At 43.5% G+C, this 13,870-nt stretch overlaps 1 protein-coding gene across 9 annotated transcripts in view; it reads right to left on the bottom strand.

The window, feature by feature from the left end:
• The window catches only part of LOC137424429 (inosine-5'-monophosphate dehydrogenase 1), a 43,282-nt gene that overhangs the window by 16,627 nt on the left and 12,785 nt on the right, over nucleotides 1–13,870 (bottom strand). For 5 of the 9 annotated variants that reach the window (XR_013623018.1, XR_013623019.1, XM_068111870.2 and 2 more), the window contains exons 8-9: nucleotides 11,905–12,104; nucleotides 1,041–1,131 (exon numbers count right to left, since the gene is read on the bottom strand). Coding sequence is in view for 6 of the 9 variants with exons in the window: in XM_068111870.2 (XP_067967971.1) it covers nucleotides 1,041–1,131; nucleotides 11,905–12,104 (291 nt within the window). In the remaining 3 variants the exon portion in view is untranslated. Of the gene's footprint in view, nucleotides 1–1,040; nucleotides 1,132–11,904; nucleotides 12,144–13,870 lie in introns of all 9 variants that reach the window. The other 4 variants (XR_010983926.2, XM_068111873.2, XM_068111871.2 and 1 more) reach the window with 1 other exon arrangement.

Here is a 13,870-nt window from a genome sequence, read left to right on the forward strand (position 1 = left end):
TTACCGTGGGAGTTGTTGTATGCAGATGATCTGGTGTTGATTGCAGAAAGTATGGATGGACTGAAGGAGAAGATGAACAAGTGGAAGGAATGTATTGAGACAAAAGGTCTGAAGGTGAATATCGGAAAAAAGAAGGTGATGGCAAGAGGTAAAGCATGTGGTGAGGTGGAAAGAACTGGGAAGTGGCCGTGTGCTGTGTGCAGGAAGGGTGTCGGAGTGAATTCCATCCAATGTACAATGTGCGCTGAGTGGGTTCATCAAAAATGTAGTGGTTTGAGAGGGTCATTAACCACTAACCAGTGTGGCAGCGACATTCACGTGTAAGGTGTGCACAGAGGGAGCTGCAGATGGAGGAAATGTTGAGTTGGATCTTGGAGATGGCGTGAAGCTGGAAGGTGTGAAAACATTTTGCTACCTTGGAGACATGCTGAATGGAGAAGGTGGATCAGACTCTGCAACGGTTGCGAGAGTGAGATGTGCATGGAAGAAGTTTCGGGAACTGAGTGGCGTGCTGACGAAAGGTGCATGCTGCATGTGTGAGAAGTGTTATGATTTATGGGAGCGAGACATGTGTAATGAATGTAGAGCAGCAACGAAGGCTGGAAAGGGTGGAAATGCGAATGGTTCGGTGGATGTGTGGAGTATCGTTGAGAGAGAGGAAGACAAATGATGAATTGCGAAAGATGATGGGAATAGAGCCTGTGATGGATGCTGTGAAGAGAAACAGTTTGAGATGGTTTGGTCATGTGTTGAGGAAGGATGAAAGTGACTGGTTGAGAAGAGTGATGGAAATGAATGTAGAAGGAAGTCGAGGACGGGGAAGACCGAGAAAGACTTGGCTAAAGATGGTCGAAGAAGAAATGCGGGCAAGGGGGTTAACAAGGGGAGATGCAGAAAATAGGGCAAAATGGAGAAGATTGTCATGGGGACCGCAAGGCTAACCCCCGCTCTTGCAGGGAAAATGGCCTTAAAATGCCTGTTGTGCATATATATATATATATATATATGACAAAGATCTGAGAGACGGAGCTGAGCATTACCATTTCCACCAACCACTTGCAGCTCTGGGTACTTCTGCTTGATATAACGAATCATTTCTATCTGGTAAATTGAGTTTCCTTGAGATGAATCCTGCACATCAGAAACAGACGTGAGTGCACTGTTACATTTGCCACTCAATGTAAATGCATTATATTCTTAATCAGGTTCTCACCATACATCTCTTCATTGCAAGCTTCAAGGTACAATTTCTGCAAATTGTCTGATGGCACTTGTCGATATTTTACCTAAATGTTATTGAGCAAAGCCATCCTTCTCCCACATGTGCATAAATAATACAACCTGGTAGTGCTTGGGTGTTAAAGCATCGGTTGTAGGGTTCGTATAAATCAGAACAAATATATTAACTATACATTTCGTCATACACAATACCCCCACACGGTATTATTATTTTGTATGCAGGCTATGGCTGGCTGGTTGCATTATTGCTGAGTGCGGCTATGCTGATGATGTAGTGCCCCCATTTACAATAAGCTGGTACTCATTTTGCTGACTGCGGAATGATGTCAGGCTGTGTCAACTCATCTGTTGTTATTTAATGACAAGGACTCAAACTCAAGACGCAATATCTAAAGCCAGCTATCTTAACCATTACACCAACAGCAAGTTGTTGTGTCTAATTACCACATTTCTTGTAGAGCGCAAGCCAAGTGGCTTGAGCACTCAAGCAAGCACTCCATTCAAAACTATTGATAAGGAATAGCTGGCTTGGCAAGCACGAGCTAGCTGCTTGGTAAATGAACACACCCCAGAACTACACCACACAATGTTCAAGTATAATGTATAAATTTTAATAAAAAAATGATTTTAAAGATCGCTAAGAAAAATTCTGAAAATTTAGCCCGATTGAAGCAGTCTTGTATTTCTCATCCTTCGACACTAACAAGACAACATTGAGGAGTTGCAGATTAGGAGATCGAGGCTTTATTGACCATCGAACACAGCTTCAATCGGTAGCGCACATACACACATTGGCGGCATCTTCTTCACCCCGACCCCCTCACATGCCATGCCCTCATGCTATACGTTGACATAAATCATCGTTTTAGAAGCGATTTGTATTATATTATTAAATTTAATAGTGTTCAAGTATATGATTGAATTCAAATAAAGGTTTAAAGCGGTTTCAGGTCGTATAAATAAATAAATTCTTGGTTTTACCACCGTTGACGCAGTGTCTTTTACACAACCCTTTCTAACACGTTACATTAGTTCTTCATGCCTGTTTGTCCTATATAATGTCCTTAAAACAGTGTTTCCTGTTTCGAAAGATTGTCAATTTTGTTTAAATGCGTGATTACCGTATTTTCCGGTGTATCAACCGCACCCGTGTATCAACCGCACCCCCGATTTTCGACTTCAAAAAAAAAAAAAAATCAGATTTGTGAAAATGCGCTGCGCAGAGCGTCGCAAGTGCCTCGGGCAACTTCACCCATTTTACGTTGGCCATTCATGGCGGCTATTGTGTGAGATTTTTCCGGCTGAAATCTGTATTGATTCGTGCTAGAATCGGCTTGAAATGCCTATTGTGATCGCATCAATAGCCCGTGAGGGCTCTTCCAAGACGGTGAAGGACTGGTTTGCGTGCAATATCGAGTTGGATGCTACAATCTCGGACTTCTATGCAGAGTTCTCAGATGGCAAGTATGATGGGGATAGGGAGCCATTGCCTGACGATACACGCGGTACTTTTGTCAAAGTATTCGCCGGCCCCAGTAAAACTGACATGACGAAAGTTTCACCAGCTTGCAAAGTTTCTGATGTGACAAAGACTCTTGGCTCATTTCTCAAATTTGTGTTGGCTGCAGACACGGCCACGGATCACAGGATGGAACCCGATGAATGAAGAAATAAAATCATTTTGAGGAGAAAGGAGTCTTTATTTCATATTTTTCCATGTCAACAAAACTCGATGGAAAGTAGGAAAAAAATAAAAATAATAAAAATAAAAACCTCCCTCCCTACCTGAACTTTTGAGAAAAAAGGACGCTCGACAACTTTTTATTTTTATGTGGCCTTACCGCGGCGTTGGTTAGACAATAGGTACGTCATAATGTCCCATGCAAAACATCCTGTTTACCATGTCGACGCTTTTGTTTTGTGACTTAATCCTGTCTTTATTTAGCACACTCTATTCACGATGTGACCTGTCATTCAAAGAGGACTAGTGAAAGGACACATTTTCACAAACACGCATAGAAAAATCAAATATTACAAACTTCAAACTTTCTTGTATTTTGACTGGCAGCAGTAATCGGCGTTGAACCTACCTTAGTAATGTAATTGACGATCATTCATCATTGTATCCCCGCAACCCCAAAGTAATATAAAGATTACGTCCCGTTGATATGACAGTTTTTCAATGCACAAATTTTTCTGTTACTCTGTATCAACCGCACCCCCTTTTTTTAGTGTTTTCCCGTCGGTAAAAAACCGTGGTTGATACACCGGAAAATACGGTACTCATGTGCAAAGCCTGCTTCACCTTTGCCTTTCACGGATGATATGCTTTACGATAGCAACGAGATTCAGGAAGAAAAAATTACTTGAAAGGCGATTCTTTCCCCTCAGTACAGCTGTAATGTAGAGCAAGAGGGATGGAGTAGAGGAGGAGTCATTTTTTCTTTTAGGAGTAATTTCTTCCTATTTAAAAAAATTTTTGTTTGTCTCTGATCCGATCTGGTTGGAGGTTTTTCTGATCCGATCTGGTTGGAGCTGCAGGGCTCAATGTAAGCAAAGCACAGATGCTTAAAAAAAAAAGAAGAAAAAAAGTTTAGCCCTATTGGAGCGGTATACAATATACTTGGAAAAATCCAGAGAGGAAATTAAATCAAAAGCCAGGAGTTGAATCAAAAACATTCAGCATTATACATTTTGGAAAAGAAGTAGAACAAAGTTGCTCTATAATGTGTAAATGCACCAAAACAGAACCCATTTTACTTTTTGATAACAATCATGCACCCAGCCACTCCGCAACTGCAACACCAAATCCCACTCGAGGGGAAAGAGAAATACTGAGGCGCCAGGGGATGGTGGGGAAAGAGAAAATTGAATCGTGTGTTGAGGATAAAAGAAAATGAAACACCAAGTAATGGGACACAGGCCCCAAACAGCTGGAATCCTAGGTCTGTGCAGCCGCACCAAGCAGCCGGAATGCAAGCTCTAACGAATAAAGCCCGCACCTCCTCTTGTGAGAAAGGAAACCATCCGACAGAGACAGGGATCTGCACCACGTTGAGAGGGTGAGGAGGTGATACCAGTCTCCTTCAACCAAAAACAAAGTTTCACAAGAAAAACAAACAAACAACTAAACAATAAAAGTTGGAACATGGAGGACATAGAGGGGAAAGAGATAATCTTCTGCAAAGTGTATTCAATCCATGATCAGTGGGGAATGCATGGCAGGAGGGCAAGATTCACAGAACAGTTAAGGACAGAATTGGCCACCAGAATACACATTGCCATATAACAAATTTGAAAAATCTGCATCAACAACCCATAAATTCCGGGTTAAAAGTAGAATTACAGAAACAAGAGGGACAATTACTTTGCATAATACATGTCCTCGACTGGTTCTAATGAATGAGGAGGATGGGAGCTGAGGACTCTCCGGGAGTGGACAAAGGGATGGTGGGTACGTGACTGCAGTGGCGCAGGGAGGGGCTATGGGCTTGGAGCGTGGTGTGACACCAGGGACCCAGCGGAGGAGAGGAGGTGTGGCAAGTGGAGGGGATACAGACCCATCCTAGGACAGGGAGCAGAACCGACCCACCGACATGAACCGTGCGACACTTAGAGGGGATGAAACCGGGAATGGCGAACGATCAGCAGCAGGAAGAGGAATTAAAATGGAGGCAAGGAGGAAGACAAGGTTGATGAAGAGAAACAGATTTGAGAAGAGCTGGCCAACAAAGTAGAAAAGATAAGACTGACACCACTCAGAGAAAAATCACAATTCTATCAAATATAAAACATCAAACAGAGAAAATACTAATCAGGAGAACCAACTGATCAATTGGTAGAATACCAAAATCATCCTCGAGGGAAATCAATAATATTGTTGCGGATCTCGAGCTCGTCGACGTACTGAGGGGGGATTAAGCCCCGCTCCCCCTCGAGCTTCGAGTCCACGAGGCCGCTACCCACTCTAAACTCGTGGGGGCGGATTGCTGAGCAATTCCAACTGCCAAGCCCGCAGCGAGCGCGTGGAAGGGTTTCCGGTCACAACCCGAGTACCTTCGAAACACACGCCGCCGCGAGGACGGGGGCTGGACCTCACACGAGTCACGCTGGTCTGATACACCCGAGCGGTTTGCGTGTCGCGTAACTCGTGCCGTTAATCACTATGAACCCGATCGAGCGGTTTTATCTCGTGCAACGCGAGGCCAATGGTGAAGGGACGTAAACGGCCAAGTTGGAAACAAGCACAGGTTTATTCACAATGTACACTGGTGAGAGAAAAGGGACACAGAAGAGAAACTAAACAGTCCTTACTTACGTTTTCCCAGACAAGGGCCCTCTGACTCGTTCGGGGAAGGGGCGGAAGAAGAGGACGCGCACAAAGCGCGGCCGCTTAGTGCAGTTCGCCCTGGACGGCTCGTTGGGCGTTGCCCCTGAGGATGTTCGCGGCAGGGACGTCGATTTCAGTCGTGCACGAACGGGAATCCACGCAGCGTGTCCCGAAGTCAGCGAGGCAAAAGCGCACGTGCAGGGAGTCCAGGCAGGGAGATCGTCGGAGTACAGGGCCAACGAGAGAGATTGTCCTGCGAGAGCCTGAATCCCAAGAGAGCGAGGGCAAAAGAGAGACCAGAGCCAGAAAGAACAGGGGGGGGGGGGGGGGGGGGAGTGTTTGGGCGTCCGGGCCCGGTCTTATATCCCCCCCGGAGCCCCCACTAGAATGTTCCACGGGCCTCCACTGGCCGCCGGGGGTCACGTGTCATGATAGCCCCTCATCAGTTAATCCCCTTTGTTCTCATTGGCCGCTGTTGTTGGCCACTCCCCTTTAGCTCGCATTGGCTGTTTGCTGCTTACCAGCCACGCCCTCCGACTCCTCCCTCAGGCCTCCTCGACTTGTCCTAGGCCCACCACATGGCATTCCAGGCCCAATGAGGCCTACCCTTACTTACCTGCCTCAACGCATACTAACACTGGGAAGGAGACTATACTTCACATTTAATAAGAAATAACTGGCTAAGCGAGGCTACATGTTGTGGTGCAACGAACTAAAAGGGGGGTTGCCTTTATTTACAAAACCACAACAATATGTTCTTTGCAGCAGCACTGCTCATTCAATAAAATAACAGGCACACAAGAATAGACCAGGCCCAACAAACAGAAACCAAACACCGCCATGGAAACAAAGATTAGAGAAACAGAGAGAGCAACTGAGAAAGGAAACAGACAAATACAACAATTCATAAGAGGAAACCGAAGCATAAAGCTAAAGCAGAGAATCAACAAAAAAAAGAATACAAAATCGAAGATAAAGACCGAGAGATAACGAGTGCTGAACACAAACAAAATAGAAATGATAGTAAAGAAGACAAAAATAAAATTACGACAAACAACGGGAGAAACCAAAACCACATGCTTGAAAACAACGGGAAAATAGTCTACCGCAAACAAAGGAAACAAAAACAAATGTATCAAATCCCCAACTGGAGAAAGATAATCAAGAAGATTTCTAGGAAGCAATTCATGAGGTCCCAAAATAACACAACAAGGAGGCGGATTTGATTCAAAACCTGGAAAAAAGGCAACACCTAAAGGGAATGTCCCAAGCAATTAATTGATGAAGGAAGAATAAAAAAAACAACTTGCAAAAAAACCCCAAACTTTAAAAGCCGAGGCCCAGATGGAATTCCTAACTTCTGGATAAAGCAACTACCATAGATGCTCTTGTGGTGGTTTTAATAATTTAATGTCCTCCACTTCGCTGTGGTTTATTATGAAGCACTTATTTCCTTCGGGTATGGGGGGTGGGGGGGACTAATTTCAGCAGGGATACACGGATACTCCAAATCAATCAACAATCACAGGACAACAAGTTGCCAGCATATGTTTTCTCCCTGTTCCTTTGTTAAGAAGACCGTATGTATATACCCTTTCACCACCGAGAAGCAGCAAACCAGGGGCGTAGGGTTGGAGGATGGGGGGTGGGGGGGAAGAAGCCAAGAGGCCTCGTGTGAGCTCATCACAGCCAGGCAGTGTTGTGAGAAGAGACGATAGATTTACACAGCAAGGCTTTGAAGTCGGTGGACAGTACAAACTATGTCGGCTGAGGTCCTCGCCTCATCAAATGTTTTTCATCCAAATGGCGCTGTAAATTTTACTTATGGAAATGCTGACGAAAGTAGGTTTATTCATTCGAGTTTACTTCGAGAATATAGAAGATACTCAATATATGTGCTTTAATACTTATACGTCTTAATAAGATTATATCGATTATTACAATATTTACCTTTAAAACCCACAACTTTCCCTTTACAAACAGACAAATGGCCTCTGGTGTACAGAGCCCGTCCCACGCAGCCTGTCTGCTTCATCGAGACGTTGGCATGACCCCCTCAAGGTTGGCGCCACGTGCAGCCAAGTCCGCCAATCCATAAATTAAAATAATTGTAATCAAATTTAACCAGGAGCAATATGTGTTGTGCTCTTGCAATATCCAATATGTTGTGCTCTTGCCTACGTGAAGCCAGGACTGCACCGTCTTCCATGCTAGGTTTTATGGTGTGTGGAGCGGCCTGGCCATGGTTGCAGGTGTCGTCAGTGGTGTCGTTGAGTCTATGTTTGTCGTGTAAAAGTTGTAGGTGATGTGCACAGCAAACACATGAACGGTGACCACTATCAGACCTGGGTAGTAGTTTCTCTGCGTCATCCATGGGTCGGGGTTTTGTGCCCAAGATACTGTTTGGGCACAGGTTGTTTAGTGCGTTTATGGTGATGTGGGTGTGAATGTGTTTTTATCTTGCCAAAACGAAGTTTTTGCAAGATGTATCAGTCAGCTTGTATGTTTGTTTGTTTGTTTGTTTTTTTGTTTTTTTGTTTGTGGTTAATCATTTTTTTTTCACGTTTAGATCACTCTGTAGACCACAGTTATTATTGGAAACTCCTGTAACTTCGCATATCAGAGTCCTATAGAGATACCCTTCAGCACACAAAATTTTGAAGGTCAAGGTCAAAGGTCAAGGTCACTTTGCGGTCAATCATGGAGGTCAACGAAACCCTTATTTTTTGAGTAACTTTGATCGGATCGTCTCCAAACTTCATGGGAATCTAGTATATGGTCCGGCGCTCAGCTGATTAGTTTTTGGTGGCGATCGGCCTTGACCTTCATGGTTAGCGCTGGAGGTCGAAAATTATTGACCCCAAGGTCAAATTACGAAACCCTTATTTTTTGAGTAACTTTGATCTTATGATCTCCAAACTTGGTGGGTATATAGGGTGTGGTATGGCGCTCAGTTGATTAGTTTTTGGTGTCGATCGGCCTTGACCTTCAAGGTCATTTTGAAGGTCATTCAATTTTAACCAAAAGGTAAAATTTTCAAGTTTCAGTTACCATATCGAGTAGTACCTCAAATTGAAGCCCTTGTTGAGTGCTTTCCAAACATATAACTAGTTTGACAATGTGACGTCATTTGACGGCGTTATGACGAAAAAACTGCACTTTTCATGTATATTGTATTGCTTTAGTTCGCATTGTTTAGGTCACTCTGTAGAGCACAGTTCCCTTTGGAAACTCTTGTAAGTTCGCATATCAGAGTCTTTTAGAGATACCCTTTAGCACACAAAATTATGAAGGTCAAGGTCAAAGGTCAAGGTCACTTTGCGGCCAATCATGGAGGTCGACGAAACACTAATTTTTTGAGTAACTTTGATCGGATCGTCTCCAAACTTCATGGGAATCTAGTATATGGTCCGGCGCTCAGCTGATTAGTTTTTGGTGGCGATCGGCCTTGACCTTCATGGTTAGCGCTGGAGGTCGAAAATTATTGACCCCAAGGTCAAATTTTGAAATCGTAGGTACCATATCGAGTAATACCTCATATGAATGCCCTTGATGAGTGCTTCCCAGATCTGTAAACAGTTTGACGCTATGACGTCATGTGATGACGTCATGACGAAAAAACGGAATTTTCATGAAAAAATTATTTCCTCAGTTCTCATCAAAATCTTTCAATATTTCATGTGCGTTGGTCATGAAGACATACTATTCACCATACGAAATTATTAAGGTCAAGGTCAAATGGCAAGATACGGTTCACCCTGTGGGTGACATATGTTCATTTGTTTTTTATCTTGCCAAAACGAAGTTTTTGCAAGATGTATCAGTCAGCTTGTATGTTTGTTTGTTTTTTTGTTTTTTTGTTTTTTTGTTTGTGGTTAATCATTTTTTTTTCACGTTTAGATCACTCTGTAGACCACAGTTATTATTGGAAACTCCTGTAACTTCGCATATCAGAGTCCTATAGAGATACCCTTCAGCACACAAAATTTTGAAGGTCAAGGTCAAAGGTCAAGGTCACTTTGCGGTCAATCATGGAGGTCAACGAAACCCTTATTTTTTGAGTAACTTTGATCGGATCGTCTCCAAACTTCATGGGAATCTAGTATATGGTCCGGCGCTCAGCTGATTAGTTTTTGGTGGCGATCGGCCTTGACCTTCATGGTTAGCGCTGGAGGTCGAAAATTATTGACCCCAAGGTCAAATTACGAAACCCTTATTTTTTGAGTAACTTTGATCTTATGATCTCCAAACTTGGTGGGTATATAGGGTGTGGTATGGCGCTCAGTTGATTAGTTTTTGGTGTCGATCGGCCTTGACCTTCAAGGTCATTTTGAAGGTCATTCAATTTTGACCAAAAGGTAAAATTTTCAAGTTTCAGTTACCATATCGAGTAGTACCTCAAATTGAAGCCCTTGTTGAGTGCTTTCCAAACATATAACTAGTTTGACAATGTGACGTCATTTGACGGCGTTATGACGAAAAAACTGCACTTTTCATGTATATTGTATTGCTTTAGTTCGCATTGTTTAGGTCACTCTGTAGAGCACAGTTCCCTTTGGAAACTCTTGTAAGTTCGCATATCAGAGTCTTTTAGAGATACCCTTTAGCACACAAAATTATGAAGGTCAAGGTCAAAGGTCAAGGTCACTTTGCGGTCAATCATGGAGGTCGACGAAACACTAATTTTTTGAGTAACTTTGATCGGATCGTCTCCAAACTTCATGGGAATCTAGTATATGGTCCGGCGCTCAGCTGATTAGTTTTTGGTGGCGATCGGCCTTGACCTTCATGGTTAGCGCTGGAGGTCGAAAATTATTGACCCCAAGGTCAAATTTTGAAATCGTAGGTACCATATCGAGTAATACCTCATATGAATGCCCTTGATGAGTGCTTCCCAGATCTGTAAACAGTTTGACGCTATGACGTCATTTGATGACGTCATGACGAAAAAACGGAATTTTCATGAAAAAATTATTTCCTCAGTTCTCATCAAAATCTTTCAATATTTCATGTGCGTTGGTCATGAAGACATACTATTCACCATACGAAATTATTAAGGTCAAGGTCAAATGGCAAGATACGGTTCACCCTGTGGGTGACATATGTTCATTTGTCGTTTCCGTCGTTTGGTGGGGATGTTACGAAGGATGTCACTGGAGTTTCTTTGTGGTGTAGTTTTAATGTAATTCTTTGTGAAGAATCAAACTTCAAAAAAATCAAACTTCAAAAACTTCAAAATCAAAAACTTTTTTTTTGCTGTTTTCTTCAGGTTTAGCATAGAGAAGAAGAAGAAGAAGAATGAGGAGAAGAAGAAGGAGAAGTAGAAGGTCTTAATACAACGTTGACGCGGACGGGCTTTGCAGTTTGATTCTTCACAAACAACACAACAACATGCATTTTAAGGCAAAATGGCCTTAAAATGCATGTTGTTGTTGTTGTTGTTTGTGAAGAATCAAACTGCAGAGCCCGTCCGCATCAACGTTGTATTAAGACTTCTTCTTCTTCTCTATGCTAAACATGAAGAAAACAGCAAAAACAAAAATACAAAACAATTGACGATTCTAGGTGACGACGATTCAGGACCATGACCTTTTGACCTCAAAAGCGATAGGCTTCATCGACCCAACATGCAAACCCGGCTCAAATCTCGTGAATTGGATGAAAATTTACGATTTTATGCAACCTTGACCTTCTGATGTGAGAAAATAATTTTTTGGCTTCTACCTTTCATTGGTGAACCGATTCAGTGATCCAATATGAAATTTTATATTTCAGGTGAATTGGATGAAAATTGACAATTTGTGATGCTGACCTTTGACCTTTTGACCAAATTAATTTGTCTTCTCCATATTGTCTTCTCCAATTAGCCTAGCGGGGAAAATGGCCTTAAAACGATCATTCATTCATTCATTCTCCATATTCTTATGATAAAGCTTTGTTGAAAATTTCATGACAAAAGATCAAATGGTAAAAACGTTGCGGATCAGACACACACACGCACAGAAACGACGGCAAAACCCCGTCTCCCGCTGTACGGGCTAAAAACACCAACATTTTACACCTGGTGATGACCCCGAGCCTACCACGCTTTTCTCATCCCCATTCGTCTCCCCCATCACCCACAATTAAATTAAGTCATCAGCTTGATTAATTTTTTATTCCACATGATGCTGGTGGTGTAGTGCAGGCATGATGGGCCAAACACCCTCGTCCTTGTTAAATGGCAGCAGTTTACATCAATATCACCATGGAACTAATCACATCAGTCAACAAACAAAACAACTAGACCAACAACATGAATTGGTTTAAAGAATAAGGAGATGTATGGTCATTACCAGGACGACGACGTCAGCCCCAGCCTGAACCAGCAGATCAGTGCGGCACCGATCCTCGGGACGGGTTCCGAGTGCAGCACCACACAGAAGTTGTTTCCGCTCGTCTTTGGATGCCAGTGGATGGTCACGGCTCTTCTTCAGGTCGGTGCGTGCAATTATGGCAACAAGCTCGTCTGCCTCATTCACAATGGGCAATTTACCTGAGAGTTTCAACAGGTAGAACACAATGTGGAGTTTGCCTGGGAGTTTCAACAGGTAGAAAGAACACAATGTGCAGTTTGCCTGGGAGTTTCAACAGGTAGAACACAATGTGGAGTTTGCCTAGGAGTTTCAACAGGTAGAAAGAACACAATGTGCAGTTTGCCTGGGAGTTTCAACAGGTAGAACACAATGTGGAGTTTGCCTGGGAGTTTCAACAGGTAGAAAGAACACAATGTGCAGTTTGTCTGGGAGTTTCAACAGGTAGAATACAACATGCAGTTTGCCTGGGAATTTCAACAGGTAGAAAGAACACAATGTGCAGTTTGCCTGGGAGTTTCAACAGGTAGAACACAATGTGCAGTTTGCCTGGGAGTTTCAACAGGTAGAACACAATGTGGAGTTTGCCTAGGAGTTTCAACAGGTAGAAATAACACAATGTGCAGTTTGCCTGGGAGTTTCAACAGGTAGAATACAACATGCAGTTTGCCTGGGAATTTCAACAGGTAGAATACAACATGCAGTTTGCCTGGGAATTTCAACAGGTAGAAAGAACACAATGTGCAGTTTGCCTGGGAGTTTCAACACGTAGAACACAATGTGGAGTTTGCCTGGGAGTTAACAGGTAGAACACAACATGCAGTTTGCCTGGGAGTTTCAACAGGTAGAATACAACATGCAGTTTGCCTGGGAATTTCAACAGGTAGAAAGAACACAATGTGCAGTTTGCCTGGGAGTTTCAACACGTAGAACACAATGTGCAGTTTGTCTGGGAGTTTCAACAGGTAGAACACAATGTGGAGTTTGCCTAGGAGTTTCAACAGGTAGAAATAACACAATGTGCAGTTTGCCTGGGAGTTTCAACAGGTAGAATACAACATGCAGTTTGCCTGGGAGTTTCAACAGGTAGAAAGAACACAATGTGCAGTTTTTGCCTGAGAGTTTCAACAGGTAGAACACAATGTGCAGTTTGCCGAGGCATTTACATATTGTTACATATTTATGTGAATGTATGTGAATTACGATTCAGGTCTTTGCTTATCAATGTGTAGTCGATTAAAGGTTGTTGTGATTAAAGGGTCAGGAGCCCTTCTGGGAAAAAGGAGACCGGAAACGGAAGGAAAAAAGACACGAGGTCCTGGAGAAGCGACGATTCTTTTTCTTCCTCGCCGAGCTCGGACGCGAGCGGTATCGCTATTGAGCAACGTAACAGAATCGGCGTGTAAAAGCCCGCCTGGCGAGAGGAGTTACCGGGACGTGTAACTACCCTTTGACACGTCAAGTCACTGTGGGTTCGTGCACGGAACCAAGCGTCCGGCACAGTTCGCCTCACCGTCAACAAGGCCGCGTACGGATCGCACGTTGGGCCTCGCGCGCTGGGCAAGCCACGTGTTGCTTTGCCGGCTTTGCTTTACCCGCTTTGCTTGGCCAGGAGGTGTGCGCTGCAGCCGTTGTTCCCGGTACAGGACGTGCCCGGTGGAAGCACGTCAGGAAGGGTCCGTTCAACCGCCCACCTGCGGAGATCGAACTACAGGAGTACAGAGACATTGAGAGAGACATTGACCATGGAGGGAGTCGGGAGTGGGGCTCACGTGAGGAATGTATAAGATGGCCATCTTAGAGTTACTGTAGATGAGTTTACATCTTTGTAAGATTGATTGCTGATGGTTGATGGTTGTTTATTGCTCGGGGAATATATCCTTGATTATTCCGGATCCTTGGTGTGGGGTTTCTTATTGATTGGAATTCATATTGATTGCGTTACGAA

The sequence above is a fragment of the Myxine glutinosa genome, chromosome 4, assembly GCF_964187855.1.
Source record: "Myxine glutinosa chromosome 4, kmMyxGlut1.1, whole genome shotgun sequence".
Lineage (NCBI taxonomy): Eukaryota > Metazoa > Chordata > Myxini > Myxiniformes > Myxinidae > Myxine > Myxine glutinosa.